This window comes from Trichinella spiralis, assembly GCF_000181795.1.
Source record: "Trichinella spiralis strain ISS 195 chromosome Unknown Scfld4, whole genome shotgun sequence".
In the NCBI taxonomy this organism is placed as follows: domain Eukaryota; kingdom Metazoa; phylum Nematoda; class Enoplea; order Trichinellida; family Trichinellidae; genus Trichinella; species Trichinella spiralis.
This window is the reverse complement of record NW_003526943.1, coordinates 9,752,244-9,773,113: the sequence shown is the minus strand read 5'-3', so window position 1 is coordinate 9,773,113 and position 20,870 is coordinate 9,752,244. Positions and strand designations below refer to the sequence as shown.

At 28.5% G+C, this 20,870-nt stretch overlaps 5 protein-coding genes across 5 annotated transcripts; 3 read left to right on the top strand and 2 right to left on the bottom strand.

Moving 5' to 3' along the window:
• The first annotated feature begins 4,015 nt into the window (after positions 1-4,015).
• Tsp_02403 (5-hydroxytryptamine receptor 2C) lies at positions 4,016-9,469 on the top strand. The gene is made up of 9 exons (XM_003378176.1): positions 4,016-4,792; positions 5,370-5,430; positions 5,972-6,116; positions 6,454-6,490; positions 7,789-7,803; positions 8,534-8,562; positions 8,840-8,962; positions 9,124-9,205; positions 9,437-9,469. Exons 1-9 carry the CDS (start codon positions 4,016-4,018, stop codon positions 9,467-9,469), a joined length of 1,302 nt encoding a protein of 433 aa, XP_003378224.1.
• Positions 9,470-11,041: 1,572 nt separating this feature from the next.
• Tsp_02404 (formaldehyde:ferredoxin oxidoreductase Wor5) lies at positions 11,042-12,228 on the top strand. The gene is made up of 4 exons (XM_003378175.1): positions 11,042-11,137; positions 11,813-11,873; positions 11,945-12,093; positions 12,154-12,228. The coding sequence occupies exons 1-4, from the start codon at positions 11,042-11,044 to the stop codon at positions 12,226-12,228; spliced, it is 381 nt and encodes a 126-aa protein (XP_003378223.1).
• Positions 12,229-14,097: 1,869 nt separating this feature from the next.
• Positions 14,098-14,860, top strand: Tsp_02405 (conserved hypothetical protein). The gene is made up of 3 exons (XM_003378174.1): positions 14,098-14,292; positions 14,561-14,596; positions 14,651-14,860. The coding sequence occupies exons 1-3, from the start codon at positions 14,098-14,100 to the stop codon at positions 14,858-14,860; spliced, it is 441 nt and encodes a 146-aa protein (XP_003378222.1).
• Positions 14,861-15,177: 317 nt separating this feature from the next.
• Positions 15,178-15,759, bottom strand: Tsp_02406 (translation elongation factor Tu). The gene is made up of 2 exons (XM_003378173.1): positions 15,660-15,759; positions 15,178-15,392 (listed from the first exon to the last, which is right to left on the bottom strand). The coding sequence occupies exons 1-2, from the start codon at positions 15,757-15,759 to the stop codon at positions 15,178-15,180; spliced, it is 315 nt and encodes a 104-aa protein (XP_003378221.1).
• Positions 15,760-18,831: 3,072 nt separating this feature from the next.
• Tsp_02407 (hypothetical protein) lies at positions 18,832-19,474 on the bottom strand. The gene is made up of 2 exons (XM_003378172.1): positions 19,384-19,474; positions 18,832-18,842 (listed from the first exon to the last, which is right to left on the bottom strand). The coding sequence occupies exons 1-2, from the start codon at positions 19,472-19,474 to the stop codon at positions 18,832-18,834; spliced, it is 102 nt and encodes a 33-aa protein (XP_003378220.1).
• Between the last annotated feature and the right edge of the window lie 1,396 nt (positions 19,475-20,870).

Sequence of the window (20,870 nt, the reverse complement as noted above, 5' to 3'; positions counted from 1 at the left end):
CTATAAATTTTATTCGTAAACAAAGCATTATCCATCTATTCAATTAATTGACCATTTATAATGGAATTTGAATCATTCAGTAATTAACAGGCAGTGTGAATAAATTTGTGACTAATTGAATTTGGTATACATCTGTAAATATGGAAAATATTTGAACACAGTTTTTGTATATTTAATAGCATATTTATGAATACCTTTTTAATCAAATGATATTGCATTTGTACAGTCCTCAGACACGCATGCTTGATCACTGACAATTTTTTTATATCTCGTTTTGCTTGCTTGCTTGAAAAATTGATTTCAACTTCAACTGATATGGATGTATTGAAAAATAATACTCAAAGATTGTCAAAAAAGAAAATTGTGCAGATTCACGGTTTCATTAGTTGTCATTAGAAATTTCACTCTTATTCTCCTTAGAGTTTCTTCATTTTTAATCATAATTGGAAATCATTTTATTGCAAAGCGTATTTGTAGGTTGTTGTTTTTGAAAGTTGAAAGATTGAGCTTATTCAAATAAAAAAATAATATTTTTTTATTGATTAAAATAATACTTTATAACAAGCAACAATTGAAATAATAATACATGACGAATAAGTTGAATTTCGTCGTCGTCGTCGTTGTTGTTGTTGATTTACTGCTGCTGTTGTGATAGATTAGAAAATATAGAATTTCATCTATCCCTGCCTGAAGTACGTTTGACGGAATAATTTTCAAACGGAAAAATTAAATTATGTATTATTATTTTTTATTGTTTTTTAGCAAATAAAAATCGATATTTTTTTATACTTCTGTTGTTTGATTGTTTAAGTTGTTTCTTCTTCTTTTTAATTTGCTGCACACTGAAAGCATAAGTGTAGTCTTAGATATTAGAACTAAAAACCCAATTTATGCAAAACATATTTATGATATATTCAACCGAAGGTTCAAAGCAGAATTTTCTACGAATCTAAGCAAACGCTTGGGATTAGCCGTTTATAATAATAATGAAGTCAGTAACTTCCCGATGACGTTTCTAGGTTATTAGTCATAATTTGCAATTTCCTCACCTGAAATGAAGACATTCTATCGTCAGTGATATGAACGTTTTTTACAAAAATATCAAACAGAAAATGCCATTTGAAATTGTGTAATCGAAGCATGAGATGTAATGATTTAAATCAGTGTGCGAATTTTAAAATTGACAAATCCATGTTTAAATTAATATCTAGTCTTGTTCATTTAGATATTCATGATGATTTTCTGTCAGCTGCTTGATTTTTCATTACTGAGCAAATTTGACGTTATTTACCGTGATATGGCTTGCACTTGGCGGTCATGTGCATGTTTGTGTGTGGAAAATGTGTCTATGACTTGAATTTCGATTTCCTTTGATCTGACACTCTTCTGCTATTATCTTGAAACTTTGAAACAGACATGTATATCGATTTCACGCCATTTTCTTCTGTTTGTCACTTTCCTAAATTCACATAAATTCTTACTTTTCTCATGTAGAAGAAGCTTTGATTGTGCTTATAAATTTACTTACATGCACACAATCTATACGAAATATGAAATCATTCAGTTTAATATTAACACTTTTATAAAGATAAAAATTTTTTTCTTTTAATGCTAATCCATATAAAATGTTGCTTTTCAAAGTCAAAATATTTCTAAAAATAATTTTTATATTATTATCCATAGGAAAATTTATTAGTATGACATTTTTTACATATTTCAAATGCTAATGACTTTGACGTTTTATACGTATCAGACTGAATGATGAATAAATATTTTTTTCTGACAACATTTTGATCTGTAGCATAGATATCATGTTACAAGTTTTAAAATGAAGAGAAATTTCAAATATCACTCAGCATTACATAATTTGTTATTAAAGGATTTAATAAGTTCTACTAGAATCCGTCATTGGAAGCATTTACGTATGAATAATAGATAAATGTTCATCATTTTTCTTTTCACATAACTTTACCATCGAAAAGACAGCTCATGAAGGAAAGGGTAATTTAAAGAACCTCAGTTTAAGAACTCAATACCTCATTTAAATGAATTCTTATTCATAAAATATTATAAAGCAATTTCAAGCAAGCAATTTGAGAATTTTACATTTTTGAATATTTTTTCTACAAACTTGAAAACTGCTTCATCTCTGAAAAAGGATGATATTAATTTAATTATTAAGCTCTTCGATGTGTTTATTAAACCTTAATTTAGTGATATATTTGGCTTGGAGCGTTTAATAAGCAACTGCGACAAACTTTGAAATGAATTGCATTTATCAGTATTCTTCCAAGAATAACCTCAGAATTGAAAAACCTGAAACTAATGCATACCATAAAGCAAAGCATTACTGCAATATTATTAACGTGTATAAGAAGGAAAAAGAATTTTGACATTTAAAACATGGGCACTTTATCACAGTTTGTAAAAGGTAGTAATAATCTTGTTATCAACAGTTTATCTTTTATCTGAATTTATTTACACCGGTAATAATTTGATATAATTATTTATTTATTATTTAATGTAGTTGATTTTTCGTTAAAACTATACAATTTTCAAGTTCTGAAGTGTGAATGCTGAAAATTAGTTTTTTTCAAAAAAAGTAATTTATAAAAGTTATCCACTAAGCGTGGAATGTCCGTTTGTACAGTTAGAAGATGTTTCAAGGCTGAACGTACCTTTTTTCATCACGCTTGTGAGCGAAGCAGTCAATTAATATTTGTAAAACAGTTTTTAATCTGCTAACTAGACTATGATGTAAATTTACCTTTTATTGGATGAATTAATTTAAATTAAAAAATATAATGATTTCTTTATTCAATTCTTTAATTCTTTTCAACAGGTATAGTGTTGTCTTATGGTGAATGAAAGGAAATCTGATGAATAGTGGCATTTTAATGTTTGTTTACATTTCATAACCCCAAACAAATATCGCCTATAATACCTGCAGCTCTTCTTCAGTTTTTAAATCTCAAAATTATTATTAAATTTATTAAATCATTTTTATTTTTCTGTCAAACGGCTCCCCAATTTCTTGCAATTATTTTTAATAAATTGCATGCATTTTTACAATTTATTCACTAAATTACAAAAACACGAGATTTTTTTTCTTGATTTTTTTCAAATAGCTGACATGTTACAAATATAAGCATTTTCAATATAAAATATAAACTCTGAACCAAAATTTTAAAAAGTCAATATAGTCAATATTCATGCAGATTTTCTTTTTTTCTTTTTTCAAAAAATTTTCTAATAATCTGGCATAATAGTAATGGCTACTGGAATATTTTCATTTTCAAATTCTTGTATATTTTGTAAAAACGCAACTTTTCACGATGAATTCACGGAAGTATTTCTATGTATATATATACAATTCCATATATGATGGAAATTTCATTTTGAAAGTTTTTGATATTGTTGAAATTAAAAAATCTTTGTTGCATGCATTTATGAACTGCAGTGTTTATTTGTTGGATGTGATATTGTACCCCATTTATTCTTTGTTAACAGCCTTACACTGTATTATAGAGATGTACACATTCACTAAAAAGGAGCAAATTGTCAGCATGAAATTGACTATAAAAATAAGGCTGTTCATGTGGAGTGGAACATTTGCATGATCGGATCCTATCCCTGAATATGTGGATAATTTCGTTGGTAAAAACGTTACACAGACTTTATGTCGAGCATATTTGTTTAGCTTTCGTTTCAATTTATTTAATCTAAGGTTGTTGACATTGTCTTGTAAGATAAAGATGAATAACATGAATGTTTCACATGTATATCAGGGCCAAACAATTTATCGATTGATATTTTTCACGCATTTAACAGCTCCCTCTACAGAGCTGCTGCTTATCAATTGCGTGCATTCGTGACTTGCGTTGCGCGTATGTTCATTTTATACCAAAGCATTGTGCATTTGGTATTGTCGTGTTTATTAATTTTACGATAATTCTTTTAGATAACTAAAGAGCCCGACTGGAGGAGGATGCTAGATTACGGCATCTAACATTGGATGCCAAGATGCAAAGCGATGTCTGCATTTGCCAATAATGTTAGCAACAATACAGTGCCGGATATCAACAAAATACTGATTGCCGTTTTTCCGGCATTGTTGACCGTTTTAACTGTTATTGGAAATTCTATTGTAATTTTGGTAATTGTTGCCGACAGAAAACTTTTTCACAAACAGAGCAGTTTATTAATTATGAATTTGGCAGTGGCAGATCTGCTTGTAGGTACGGTAGTCATGCCGCTTGCTTTAATGATGCTGTTAACAGATGGTAATTGGCCTTTGGGTTTTGAGATGTGCCGCTTTTGGATATCAATGGATGTGATTTGCAGTACTGCTTCAATTGTTACGTTATGCGTTATTAGCGTGCAACGGTTGCACGCTATTATGAATCCACTGGCTTGCATCACATCTAGATCAAGAGGGAAAATTTGGTTCTCAATTGCAATTATTTGGTTATATTCCTTAGCAGTGCTGTTAATTTGCCTTAAATACGACACAGAAGTAGAAACGAAGAACACTGAAGTGTGCTTCGTTGGTTACCAGCTTAATCATCTTCTTCTCTCAGTGATGCTTTCATTTTACATTCCTTTGTTGCTTATTATTGTCGTTTCTTGTAAAATTACTTTGCTTCTGAACGCTCGACGTCGAAATTTGGCTACAAAGAGGCAGTCTAGAGGTACAGGACTTCGAATCCACTACGGCAGCGATGAAAGTACGTCTGGAATACAAAAAGCTCTAGCCAAACAGCAGAACAAAACTTACAGGACTCTGGCATATGTGATTGCAATTTTCTTCGCTTGCTGGCTTCCATTTTTTATTGTCTATCCAATAAGTAAGTGAAGTTTTTGCTTATTCGTTTTTTTGTCTATTTCAGTAATAAGTACATGAATGAGCATAAATGCAGTAATAAGTGATGAATTTCACTTTTATGAAAACACAGAACAAATAAAAAAGAATATTTGTTTGCATGTGCAATACTTATAGATTCATTAATTCTATACAGACTGTGTATTTTACCTAAATAATATTATTGTTATAATTATACCTCTGAGAATTGTTTATCTGAAATTTTCTGTCTTCTGTTAAATGAAAATAGCATACAAAAAACTATTTTGCAATATGCACTTTCGAAATGAAATGCTTTTTATTCTAATTAAATGAAACATTAAATTTTATCAAGCAGGAAATTTCAAAAGTAAAATAACTGGCAGTTAATTTTGTAAAGGAGATATTTCCTATAATTTTTGCACTGTCCAGTTAATTTTCCCAGATTAAAAGGCTACATATTTTAAGAAAGTATTTCGTTTTCAATAAGTAACATTTAGTTTATTTAGTAATTTAATAGGAAATTTAGTTAGCTCTTCTGTGTAGCAACAAATTAACGAGAATTGTTATTGCTGGCATGAAATTTACACGTAAGAGTGAAGTCGTTTTTCAGTCCATTTGCATTATATTTATTTATATACTTATGCATATACGTATATTGGATTGGTAATATGTCATAAGCAGTAGAATACAACTTTCTGATGCGTGCTGTTTTTCACTGGCACCAAATGATGAGCGCATTAGCTTAATCTGACGTATGTCATTGTCGAATATATGTCTTTGTTGTCTGCAATTCATTAAAGTCGATTTAATTATGGCTAACATGCTGTAAAGCATATTTCATAGTGCAAAATAGCGCTCAAATACATAAAAAAAATTTAAATTAATTATCAATAAGCAACATTTACTGGTGATGAAAAAAAGATTTTAAATTTGTAGTTAATTTGCAGTTTTGAGAAATTAAGTCAATTTGCAATTTTTGTTTTTGTACGTAGATTAGATGTAGCATTATTTTAAATGTTATTTCAAATATCAGAAATGTCATCTCTTGAATCATTTTGAAAGTAAAAAATATTCATTTTACTTTTGTGATTTTTAGTTCATTATAATTCATTTATTCTTTAGTTAAAGTTATACCTTTTTTATATGACTATTTATCAAAATTTATCATAACTTGTTCTCGAAATTGTGCCTTCATAGCGATAATTAGCGGTATCATCCACCTTACTACCTTTCAGAGTTGTGTAATTAAAATAAAACAAAAAATCATGGACATGTAAATAAATGGTTTTGAAGAATCATTATTTTAGCTTGATTTCTGACTTGATGAAACTGTTATTTAAATTTTGAATATTTTATAGCATGAAAGCTTTTATGTGTTTTTTGTATTAGTAATTTTTTATTAACTTATAATAATCTAATAATAGTGATGCCTTCAGTTGCAATCTTGATAAAACAGGTACATCAGTTTGAACTGAATCAATGCTTTGCACTTCTATACTGGACAAGCAATGCATTGCTCTAAAATGCTAGTTGTCACGTTTTTACATTCATAGTTGTCCTCTTATTTGCTTATTATTGAGACGTTTTAGTTGTAATTATGTTAATTAAAGTATTTCAATTTGCATGCCAGTTGTTAACACGGCTTTAGTTATTCATTAATAAATTAACTGTGCACTTTTCACATGCACCTTTATGCATAAATATATAAATAAATATTTATATATAACACGCTTATAGTTAGTTATATGTAAAACAGAATAAATGAATGACATAAAATTTTATTAAAATTCAAATGTTTAGACATTTCTTATTATTTAAAGACTAATTTGCTTTCACCCGTTTTATATTTCATAAACTAATTAAATAGCTTTGCATTTCACTGTAACATCATTTAAATTTCTGATGTATCCATTATTAGTTAATGCATTTATTATTGAGAAATCATTTATTTAAAGTTTTTTTTCGAAATTACATTTAAATGTAGACAGAATAGCACATTCTTAATATAATTAACGTAATATAAAATTGGGAAATTAATTCGCATTTTGCATAAACATACATGCAATTAAGAAAATCAATATGAACTTCATTTCATAATGAATATTGAGTTTGACTGCGTGCTTAGGCATGAGAAAGTGTGAAGATGAGTCTGACAACTTATCACCTTGTTTTGCTTTGTGCAGATATTAATGAAGCGCTATAACTGACAAAAAAAAAACAAAATTTAACTAAGCAAAACATCCGTAAAACATTGAAAAATGCATTCAGAAATATTTTTAATTAATTTGCAAAGGGCATTTTTTCAGTTTAAAATTATTATAATTTAAACTTATGAAATAGTGCGGATGTTCAAGCTAACAATTTTTAGGTAAAATGAAAAATGCACTTTTATAGCTCGAACAGAATTTATTTTAATTATATGGCAGTTTAGTTATGCTGAAATGACGCTATAAGTGTGAAATTACTTTTAAATGTAGAGTTTGAAACGTTTGCAAAGATGCCTTTTGCAATAAATTCAAAGTAGACATTTAATTATACAGTAACCCTTAAGTCAAGAGCAAAAATTTGAATATTAAATACACTTGCTTAATTTAAACACTAAATAAAATATTTTTTGAATTGGAATAACTTACAATTTAAAACTATTCAATTTTTTAAGTGAAAAATAGGAATAAATGTATTTCATAAAATTTTAATTTAATTTATTTGCTGTGGGTTTATTTATTAGATATAAATCTGTTTTACTCTTTAAAGTTTTTGGTGTTTTAACGTTGTCATCAAACAGTATCGACATTTAAGTTCTTAAGTGCGATTTTAATATGCAACGTTGTTCGTTTGTGCTAATATGATCATATGATGTTATGAAACCAAATTATGAAATGTAAATTAAAAAATAAATTACAATATTAAAAATATAAAGTAAAATTTTAAAGCATTTTTTGCAGCTGTTCCATCCATTAGTATATATTTTCAAACTAATGAAGCATGCGTTTATGATGCAAAAAGAATTTTGCTTTGTTTCAATTAAAAATCACGTAATATAAAAAGAATCATTATCCAAAAAGCATAATGCACTGTGAAATTCAATTTTGTAATAATAACTGTCAGAATATATTCTATTATTATTTATATATTTTTAATTTCTATGTTTTTTGAATAATACATGAATTTCATATTATTATTATAAGTAGTGGTTTTATAATAGTTGTCGCAAATGTGATGATGAAGGGAAATTTCTTCTTGTTTACTAAAATCATGTACAGTCAAGATTAGTTTGTTTATTGTAGAAATATGGAAAGGTAGTTTAATTATTAACCGAAGCTTTCTGTTTAAGTTAATTTAATTTGGATGTGTTCCGTTTTGACCTTATCGTTTGCTAAAATTAGATGCTTCTTATTGAAAATTGTCGATTTGATAGTGCATAACATTTACATTGAAGAATTTAATCATCAAAGTCGTTCATGCGGTTGATCAAGAAACAGAAATTTTCGCTTAATATTTATTTGAAATTGATCCTTGATTGAAATTGATGAAAAATAATAAATTTCAAAATTGAAAGTTTCAAAAATTATCACAAACGTTATAAATGCACGTTGCTGTTTTGCACATGCAAAATTTGATTCATTTGTTCACTTATTTGAATTTATGGAAATATTATTTTTTTGAAAAAAATTTATTTCAAATTTTTAGATACGTGTGTTTTATACACAAGCAAGCTTGTCTAACAACTGAATGTTATTCAATTTTTCTCTGCTCATAGTTAATTATAATTTTATTTTATTTTAAATTTAGCTAAATGTTAAGATATCAAGCACAATATGATCAAAAATAAAATATATTGCAATAATGTTATTTCTTTCAAATGAAATGCATAAACTGAAAATTTAAATAATCTTGAATAATATTTATTCACACACGTTGATCAAAATTTATTAATGAAAAAAATGTTCATTTTATAGAAAATTTTTAAATAATATGATGAACGTGCATTTTCAGATTATGCTTTACCAGATGCAATTCCTTCGAGCTTGGTGGACGCGTTCACTTGGCTTGGATACAGCAACAGCATTTGCAATGTGGTCATTTATGCGGTGAAAATGAAGGATTTTGCTTTGGCATGTAAAAAGCTGACTTCGGCCGTCGGACTTCGTTGTTGAATTTTCTTTTTTTGCATTATTTTGTATTTTCATTTTTATTCATAAAATTTTTTGAATCTCTATGATGCTCAATTACAACTGCAATAATAATTATAATGATAATAATAACGAAAATAATTGCAGTGCATTCGTAAGACTTGATTTTGTTGAACAATGTAAAATATGGCCAATTCGTAAATTCTTATCATATGAAAATGACTTGAAAGTTTTTTATTATTATTAAATCTAAAAATCAAAACTGATAAAATACAATCGTAAAATGTATGCTTCAAAAAACTGCCAATTATGAAGCAAAGATTATCAATCACACTGCAGTGATTTTGTTATAAGTAATACAAAAGAAAAAATTAATAAAAATTTAAATTATATTTTTATTATGCGCTGTGACGTGAAAAATGTAAAGTGAATTTTTTGAAATGATCAAATCAAATTTCAGTTTTACATTTGGAGAGAAAACGAATTTTCATGAAATATTTCTTTTTAAATTAAAACTTTCTTTAAATTACATTATTATGCTTTTTCAATAAACAGTTTAAAGTTTTATTAAGTTAAAAATTAAAAATAACACATGCATTCGAATATCAGTATAGTGGAAAAAGAATAAATTATTTCCAATATTTTTGATATCTTTATATAAAAATTTAATTTTTATTACTCAATAGAATTTAAAAAAAACATAATTTCCGTGTTTCTTTACTTCCGCTTTTGTTTTTCAATTTCAAATTTCACAAATGAAACTGAAATATGACACAAGTCAGTCTAATAATGTTATAATTAATTTAACAGAAGAAATAATTATCACATTTGAATAATTTTCATTTCAAAGTTGATCATGTTGAAAAAATTACATTTGCAACTTTCACCTTGCGAATGATATGCAATTGAAATTTTCACAGTTTTGCACAAACTTTCGGTCAACTTCCATAATATAATGGATGGATAATTTTTTGTAAAAACTTTACATAAAGTTGAATAAAAATATTGAATATGATGATAATTGAACAAGTTGAAAAAAGTATTGAAATATGAATAAATTGCTTCAGTGGTAATTGGTGGTGGAATTTTTAGCGACAGAAATGTCAAACTTGTCCGTGGAAAATTGAAAGCAAATTACTGTAAAATAGTTGTAAATCGATTGTAATCAATTTTGCTAATTCGACAAAAGTTATATATCACCGTTGGTAGAGATGAGAATAAATTGTTGATCAAGTTGTAATCAATTTTGCATGTCTGAAATGCAGAAATAAAATGTTTTTTTCTTTTTTTTAATGAGAAATATATATATATATATGTATATATATATCAAAAATGTTATTAGTTATTTAAAAGAAACTGCAAAATTAGTCATTTGAATTGTTTGGATATGGATGATTTGGTTTTTGGATGAGTAACAGCGCGTTAAATAATGGATAATTTTCTTTCTTTGCATCTTTCAATTAAATCACAGGCGTGATTTCTGACTGGACATTGTATTTTGCATAGATTTTGTAAAGGGAACAATGGACGATTTATGAAATATTAAAAAAAACATTTCATCTATTGACGATGCCCTCGGTGGTGGTTGTACTTGGAGGTTGACTCTTTTGCTTGTGACGTCGTCTCGTTCAATTCATCCAACTTGTCGACAATATGCATGAGTTAGTTCATGCCAATGTCGACACATTGTGATTTCATAAAAATTTTAATAGCTTTTCCACTTTTCTGCATAAAATCCCGCATCGCCATTGGTCTTGGCCGATTTGAGCTTCAACTTATTGAACGTGCTATTAAACTTGCCACTGCATGACAAACGCTTGTGCTGATTCTCTCGCGTCAGTTGACCACAAGGGACTGTAAATCTTACCTTTACCTTCACCAAGAAAAATCACTCTATTCTTGATCTTCTGCTCTCAAATCATGGCAAAACTGTTCTGCTTACTTGTTCTCCTGTCGTTTATTACATTTTTTACCACAGCTAAGCCGGTAAGATTTATCATTATAAATAAATAGAAAACATCACTATTTATTTTCTTTATTTTAAATTTTTAATAATTTGAATTGTATGCATGTTGATCAGTTGTACGGAAATTTTGCTCGTAACAATCTGAAATGTTTAATCAGTTGTGAGGAAAATGATAAAATTTCGTATGAAAATATTGTAAATTCGAAAAATGAAAAAAAAATATATATCGGCTTGGAAGAAAACAGTCATACAGCTTACAAAGATACATCTCTCATGATGAGTAATTTAAAAGTAAAGATGAAATTAATGCAAACTTCCCTGTGATAATAACATCTGTTTCATGTTTTAATAGCAAACAATAGTTCGGCATTTACACTCGAAATGAAATATTTTTTTAATTTCATAAATAATAAATATCAAATAGAACAATGCAAATATTTTTGTATTTGATCAAAGATAAATGTTTTTCATCAGTTTATTCATTACAACTCTGCACAATTCCAAATCAAATCCGCACTATATTTGAAGAATGCAATGAAAAAAAACATCGTCGTTGTATGGCAAATATTTGATCAGTTTCATGCAGTTTTTTTTTCAAATCCACATTGATGCAAATTTGTACAGAACGTTTCGCATTTTTGATTTTTAAAACAATTGCATGATGCTGTTTTATGCATAGAAAAATTTTAATTTCACATTGAAAACAACAGCAAATGAATTTCAAGCATATTACTTTTAAAAGTTGAAATTAGTTTTTTACATGAACATCACATTAAATAATTTCAAATAGAAAAGTAGATTTCCGTATGAATCAATAAAAAATATTATATTGCATTTCATTGAATAAAGTATTGTTGAACAATTTTTAAGGCAATAACTTCCAGTCAGCAAAGTTTTCCACAAAAGTTGTCATCCGAGTTTAACTTGGAAAGTAGGTTTATTTATTTAATGAAATGTTTTTCTTTTTAAAATTAAATTATGAATTGATAATTTTTCATTCAGATGCATATGACGCTTATGAATACAATCCAAAACTCAGCTTTGTGGATATGCTTGGAGAAAAGATGAACAATTTTGACAACAGCTATGGTTTAAGCAAACGATTTCTCGTTGGAAAGCGCAAAAATCATTGGGTATTATGGAGTGAGTTGGTTTTTAATTTTTTATATTGTTGTCGTTGAAAGTTCTATCACTGCCTGGATACTTTTCAGACAGAGGATTGGCGAAGAACAAAATCACATCGAGCAATTGGAATGATGTCTATTAATCAAAGTCCATACATCTAGAACGAAACAATTTATAACTGAATTCAAATTTTAATTTTTTTTCACTTTAAACTGGAAGTTTAATAAAATTATTGTAAAAAATCATCAAAAGCATTATTAAATAGTTTTCATATTTGCAAATTTTGAACGCAATATTTATTCTGTTGCACAATCTTTATTGCTGTTGTTATTATTTTTATTAAGTTATTAAAATTTCAACAGCTGCTTGTTTGTTGTAAAAACGAAAGCTTTAACAAATGAAAAGAAAAATAATACGCTGGATAATGAGCATATAGCAGCGAGTTGTTGTGGTAGCTTATTTTATAAAGTGAACAATAGATCATGAAATTGCGAACAATCAATGGACGTCTTTTTGTTGTTAAATAAAATTTATTCTTTAAACGCATGAAATCAATCCTTGTATAATTATCAAGAAAAGCTAAAAATAATTTCAAACTTTTCACAAACTTTCAAAAATAAAAATTCAATATTAAATTGAGATTTATTTTTTTAAAAACTGTGCTGATAAAAAGTTATTTTGTGTAATTTTTCGATGTAATCTACCACTTCATTTTCAACTGGTATATCGCTGAACATTAAAATTATAGTTTTTGTCGAATGTTCAAAAAAATGTAAAATTTTTCATCTGTACATTCAGCGGTTTCCAAGCACTTTCGAAATAGTTCTTCTTTTATTAAACTTTAAAATTAAAAATTTATTTGCAATTCGTATATTGTTTACATTGTAAAATTCATGTAATCAAATCTGAAAAGTAGTTTCTCTTTTTGCCAATGTTGCTTAAATTTTAAATCACTAAATGAAATACATTTCAACAGAAACTACTTTTTAACATGGAAAATTTGCCTTGTTTTTTGATCTTTGAACAATATTCGAAATTAATTTCCAATTGAAACACATCAAAAACATAGTCGGGATATTGTGTGGTTGTAAATTGTATTCTCATCAATGATAATAAGACAGCTTTTTATCATTTCTGTCATTGCAAATTTATTTCTTAATAAAAATGAGCAATTGGCTTATAAAATTAGCTTTCCATTTATTTATTTGTATATATTTTTTATTTTTTACTTCAAAATCAAATTAAAAAAATCTTGCAATTAACGCACGCACGGTTAAATTGAATTCTAAAGTTGTATTTATGTTAATGCGAATACTTTATTTTCGAAACATTTTTGCTTGAAATAATAAATAATAACAGCAATGAATATTTTCAACAATTGCAAAGTATTGCAATTGCTGAAATGTTGAAATATATCATCATAAATTATGATGTTGTTATTTTGATAATATACTACGAGAGTGTGATTTTTCATTCAGTATTTAGTGTTGAAAATAATAAATTGTCAAATCAAGAGTTTGTTTTTAATTTTTCAAACAATATAATTAAAAAATAATTTTATGATCAAAATTTTATTTACTGATTAATAAAAATAACCTGAATATGTATATGTATAATTTTGTACACATACAGTAATCACGTGAAGAAACGTTACAAATGTTTTTCGTTTTTTCAATAAATTGTAATAGAATTGAGAGGATATTATTTCAGTATACCATATATTGTTGTGTAATGCCTTTTATGCAAAAAAAAAAGAAAAATTAGAATTAGAATGTCGCTTAAATTAGAGTTATCGTTTATGTGAAAATAAAGTACAAAAAAGTGAATGATTTTACAAAATGGTAAAAAAAAGGAAAGAAGAAAAATTGTGAAAATGTTGAAAATAAAAAAGAACATATTGTTGTTATTGTTGTATTGATGGGTTGTTTGATTTGTTTTAAGAATGAAATTATGTTTGGGAATTATTTATGGGAAAATTATAAGAAAAGATGGAAATTTGTTATTAAAAATGTAGTGGAATATTGTAATTGATGCATGCATGCGTGCGTGATGAAAAAGTGGAAGAAGAGAATCATCAGTTTCTCGTTTCCTTATTATTATGCCAAATAGGCTTGTTGTGCTGTTCTTGTTCTGGTCGACTGGTGAATTATTGGCTGCATCACGATCAATACAGGCAGCCAGAAGAGAAAGAGAGAAACGGAGAAACTTATGCAATAGAAGAAGAAGTGAGAAAGCAAATATAGAGAAATAGTAAAACAGGTCAGTTGAAGCCGGCTTTGCCAATGTTTCAACGTAGTTAATGACGAAAACAAGCTTGAAAAATTTTGCAAAAGATTCTTCTATCTCTCGCTTTATGATTTATCAATATTTTTTATTTTTTTTAATATTAAAACTAGATCGATTGAATTTGAAATAAAAGAAAAAAAACCAAAATTAAGAAGATGTAATAATTTTTTGTCCAAAAAAAGAGAATATAATCAGAAAATATTGCAGAAGAAATTAACGTTAGTAGTAGTTAGTAGTGGTGGAGTTAGTTGTGTTGGGAAAAATCAATAAGAGCTTTAAAATTTTATCGGCTGCCAGTTGAATCAACAAGTTACGCAGGAAAACGCTGGTGAAACACGTCGAAGCAGTCGACGATGTCGATTCACCATTGCCAGCCGGCCGACCAGCCTACACACACACCAACTGCAATTGCAGCAGCAGCAGCAGCAGCAGCCAGCCAGCCAGCTTTTGGTTGATTCATGCAATTCGTTTTGTTCATTCATAAAACGACCAAGCAGCAGCACGTGAGTAATAGAATAATTGTTGCGTAGTGATCTGGGGCTGCGTTGGCGTTTTACAATTTTTATTCTACTTGACGCGGAAAAAAGAACAGATACAGACACCCAAACAGATACAGACAAACAGACAGACATCCAGACAGACGAACGGAAAAAAAAAATTTAATTCGTCGTCATTTTTCCACAGCAACACGGAAGTGATGCGGTCGGCTTGGAAAAGTGAAATTATTGCAATTTTGTCGTAGTTTTCATTGATGCGCGCATTCTTATGGGACAGGCAGGACGATGGACGAGAAGGAAAGAAAAATTCGGCCCACGCCCGCCGTCTCAGCTACAGAAAGCTCGTTCCAATCGCCCACGCCCGATACGGTCGATGCCAGCTTCAAGCTTTGCACACCCATCACCACGTTGGCGCCGATCAAAGTCGAAGACGCCCTCCACACGCCCAGCGTCACCATTTCGCCGAGCGATCAGCAGAGCTTCTTTCCCAACTTTCCTGACACCGAACTCCTTTCGCCGGCAATCACAGGTACCATTTTGGTCTATTTGAAACAAGAGAAATTCAAATTTAATAACCAATCCATAGCACGAATATTTTTCCTCTTCCTCATCTTTGACTTTTCACCGAGAAAACATATATATACGTATTTATTATTTTTAAAAAAAAAACTTTGTCTTCATCATTTCATTTCATTTCTTCACTCAATCTGCCAAGCTGGCAAGCAAACTCGCGTTCTCAAACTTATTCATCGATTAGCTGAGAGAAGGAGAGAAAGAGAAAGAGATCTTGACGCACGCGAACTACCAACTACTAACCGCTACTATACGGCAACTATTGCGTGGGCGTCGGTCGACAACTGGTCGTTTTGTCGGACAGTACACTTTTGCGTGGGCGATAAATTCATGCATCACAATTAATTAATTAATTAATTATTTTTTCCTTTCGAAAACATATTCACATAGTAGAATTTAATTTAAAATTTATTTTTAATTTAAATTTAAATGATAAAAAAAAGCATTGCCCGCTTAGTTATTTTCTGCTTTTTACAAGTCATAACCGGAAATGATGAGCAAGTGTAAATTCGATTTTTATTTCCCTATCCAATTTATTACTGTAGCATTTTCTTTTTCTTCTTTTCCTTGTCATCATTGCAACACTGTGAAAACTGATTCACCGTTGTTCTATTTAATATACCGCATGCATGCATGGTTCACAACTTCGTATATTGTGATGCTTTTTCTTATACTCTGAACCCGTTTTATATGTATTTTTTTCATTTTGCTTATTTTCATTTATTATTAACGTTAACATGTGATATGTTGATAATAATTGAAAATTGAAGAAAAAAAAGCTTCCAATTCTGAAAAGCATTGGGAATGTAAAAAAATTATTCTGATCAAATGTTCGTGTGCAGTGGTGCTGAAAATTTGAACACAACTTGTGAAAACAACTTATTTTATGACCTGAATTTTTCGTCAAAATAGGATGCTTCACCAATGTAAACTATCATTTTGCTCTGAATTTTATGTTTATTTGTAATGGAAAATATCCTTTTTACACTTTTGCTTGCTTGCATGTTTCATTTTTAACCTTGACAATTAAATGATTTAAAGTAACTCATTTTTAATTATGCAAAATGAAAATTTTTATTTATGATTAAATTGAATAATATTTAATCTGTGCAAAATTGTCGTCGTTGATTTGTAAATTGTTTTTCGATAATTTCACATTTCAATCACTGTGTTAATTGTGAACAATTTTATTGTACAAATTATTGTCGTTGTTATTGATTACTTAGCATGTAGAATTTAGAAATGAAATTGAATAATGTTAATGAGGAGAAAATGTTTTTGGGGGATAATGTGAAAGATTTTTCTTTTTTACTTGTAATATAAATTAGGTAGACGTGTATGTATGTGTATATGTAATATTTATTTGTTCAGTAACTTATTGTTGTACAAAACCCTTTTGTACAATTGAAATAGCATGTTGTCAGATGACATTGTTCAAAGTTGATTATTTATTCCATTATTATTATGTGCAGTCGAATAGAAATGATACATTTTGCGTGGGTATCAAAATAATGTTATGCAAGCAATTTTCCCTGTATTAGTAACATTGTATGTATATATTTTTTTTTATCAATAATTCTTATTTTAGATGTTCTTATTAATATTATAATTTTCAACGCTTCTCCCACTGGAAGTTATACAATTGTGTGTTATAAATATTTTTCTATCACATGACATGTTTGAAAAAGATTAGATCAATTTTGTTTGTAAGTTGCAATAAAAAGTATATTTATTCATGATTTTCAATCGCGATTAAAAGTTACTGTTTGCACAAAGCGACGTGAATCACACAGTGTGGGCGAAAGTGGTTGAACTGCTTGACTGTAAAGAATGGTGTTATGAGAATGGGATTCTCCCATCAATTGAGTCATCAATTGTTTCGAAAAATTGTCAACAACATTTATTTATTTATTTATTTTTGATATTGAAAAATAATATTGTGATCAATATATTATTTTATATATTTTTTCATACAAAAATTTGCGATACTTTTTTGATGGATGAAATTTGAAATAAATGTGTCGCGCACAAAGAAATGTGATGATGTGTTGTTTATTTGAATTCAATTTGACAGTTGACTAACTTGATGACTCATTTTAAGTGATGTTTTCATTTTTTTTGAAAAAGATATATTTTAATATTCTATCAATATTATTTTTGAGATGTTATAAATATATATTTGAAAAAAGAAAAATTATTTGTTTTTCTTTATCGATCGATTGTATGTTTGTTGTTTTTTGTCCAAATTTTGTTCAGTTGGGAATTTGGTAACGTTTTTATTGACAAATTGACCATTTTTAGAAAGCAAATCGATAAGTGATTTTTTATTTTAATTAATTAATTAATGAATTATTGTCAGTATTGAAAGAAATAAAAAAAAGATGTTTTCGCATTTGGTGAGATTTTTTTGAATGGAAAGAAATTGTTCGAATAGGAAAAAATTCCATTGATATATGAAAATTAGTGAATGAACAACGTGCCGACGCGTAGTACTACGTGTTGTGATATTGTCGCCCACGCAGTTTTTATTTCTCTTTCTTTTTTCCCGTGTGTGGAATGAAATCATTGACACAACAACCTACGCAAATTTACGTCACACGTGCAGTGTGCGGTTGATGGTAGTGTTGGCGTGGGCGTGTCGCCTGATCAGTCTCGAATGGAAGGTTCGATGTATGTGCATCATCGTATTTCTATGCATGCATAGTGTTATTGTTGGTGGTGATGGTAGTGGTGATAGAACGTTGTCTGTCTGTGTCTGTGTCAGTATCTGTGTGCGTACTGTGTGCTTGTATCATCAGTTTGTAAATTCAAATTGACCATTCTGAAAATAGTTGTTGCCATTTGTTTACTGTTTATTGGATGGTGGAATAAATTTTTTATTTCTTTCCAAGGAAATTCTATTTGAGCCCAAGCAATAAATACTACTACTACTACTACTACTACTACTACTACTACTACTATTGCTGCTCGTCGTGTGCATCTTCTCTTTCTTTAGTTAGTAGTAGACAGGCAGCCATATAGAAGACAACAGCAATATTATTATTATGTCTTTGTACGATTTCAACGAGTCGGATCTATTTTTTGACTCCTCTTCTGGTTCACATCCATTATCCACCACTTTCCCATGCCAAACGGCCAACGTAGATGACAAACAGTGGTTTGAATGCAACGTCGATTATTGTAAGTTTCATCAATGATATATTAATTATTCCATGTGTTCAAGATTTGAAAAATTAATAAGCTTTCCAATCACTGGATGATTGGTGAAATACAATTTCAATTATTTCATTCATTCACTGTTCTTTTCTTTTTTCTTCCAAATATTTCATCTTCAAACGCGGTAGTGTGTAATTTCATTTTCATTTCGCATTTGTATTTCGTGTATCAATTTAATTTTATCTCCCTTTTTTACACATTTCCTGAAATATAATTTATAAATGACATTTTGCATATTTATTATTTTTCATAATTGAGATATTTATAATTTTCAAAAGCAAATTCAGTTGATCAAATTGGTGTACATAAATGCCATGCGCTATGTGTCAAATGAAATTGTTTTCCGACGTTGCAATTGTTTATTTTGAATGGAAATTTTTTTTATAAATTTGTTTTGTTTTATTTTATTATTTTATTTTACAAAAAATGGTAAATTAATTATAATTTTATTATTAAATTTACTCGAATCGTAATCTATCTTTTCACAATGATCAGTGTCGCTTTGGAGAAAAAGTAATAATGATTTGATGAAATTGAATTCAAATTTTGATTAACTCTCACTTGAAGAATTATGTAATTAATTTTCAGTTGGATGATGAAATTATTTTCAAATTTTACGATGAAACTTTTCCATGCAAAATAAATTTTAATTAAGAACAAGAAGAAGAAGAAGAAAAATCTGTAACTTTCATGTTCAGGGAAAAATATTGACGTCTTTGCTAATGTCAACAGAAATTAACTTACCTTCCTTCCTTTGTCCACTGCTTTGTCTTTTCTTCATTTTATTCTTCTTCTTATGATTATTATAAAATTTAATTTGCAATCTTGTCGACATTGTTCAAAACTGATTTTAATTAACATTTTAAAGTCAAATTTGTTGTTTTCTATAGAAATAAATGTCACTTTCAGATATTGAAATGTACATTCAATAAACATAAAATGTATAAATAAATTTCTTCTCTTCTTTTTTCCCTCCTTTTTTTGGCATCTGATTTACTTGAAATGGAAATTTTAAATTAAATATTTTTTAAAGCGCGAACAACATTTGTTCATTGATCATGGATTGTTTGATTTTTAAGGTGTAAATATTGATGGTAGAATGAGAGTTGTTGGGTTTTGTAATTCAACTGTGCGGGGCAATGTTTGAAAATTGCCTAAACAGCTAGCATAGGCAAAGAATGAATCCTGTGCAATCTGTTATTTCAAATCAGAAGAATAATTTTGTCGATCTATTTGTAAATATTTTTCAAATTTCAAAATTTGTCCCAATTATTCTTCATTCCATTGATGTACACATTTCGTCGGATGGAAAAATGCCAATTTGTCATAACGGAACTTTTCTTTTCAACTTAATTTTTATCCTGAACATTTTTTTAAACAAATGATGACAATCGATAGATATATTTTAAATTATTATCCATGTGAATTGTTGAAAAAGCACTGCGTCGCTTTTGCACTGCAATGCGAGAAGATGAAGAAGAAAAAGAAAATTTACTTTTATCATATAATTTCAATTTTTGTGGTGATGTTTTTCAGAATAAGCTTTTTTTGTCCATTCGAGGGGCACAGAATGACAAGTTATTGCTTTCTTTTATTAAACAAGCAAAGTTGTTTGTTTCTCTTGGTTTTGCTGCTTGTAATATTTTTGCAACAAAACAGTCTAAGCAAAAATAGAACTTGAAAATCACTTTTATTTTGTTACAGTTGAATTGTTTTTTTTCTTGTTGTTGTTGTGGTTAATTTCAGGTTTTTTTATTGCTTTCATGTTTTTTACATTTTTCAATTTGTTCGTTGTATGGAACGTGTGAATTTTGAGCTGTTTCACGTGAACATTTCCGGCGATATTTTATCGCCCTTTTTATTTAAACAACTATTGTAATATTTCTGATAACAACTTTTTAGCAGTATCAGTGAAGACGTGCGCGCGCAGTTTCACAAAATTGAAACTTTTCACGTTTTAAAATAAATATTGACATACAACAGTCGACTTGATGTATAACCACTTTTCCCATCATCCATGCTCTTTCTCTCTCTCTCCTTCTTACATTGAACCGATTCTTTCCGATGGTTTCTCCAAATTGAAATTCCAATTATACAAGGAGTTTTCATAATTTTCAGCATTGAGCTTCTTTGTTTAGCATTACTTTTGTTAACATCGTCCATCTGTACACAGTTTAAATGAATAGTTAAATGAATATATATATATATATTCTCTCAGTATTGCTTTTCGT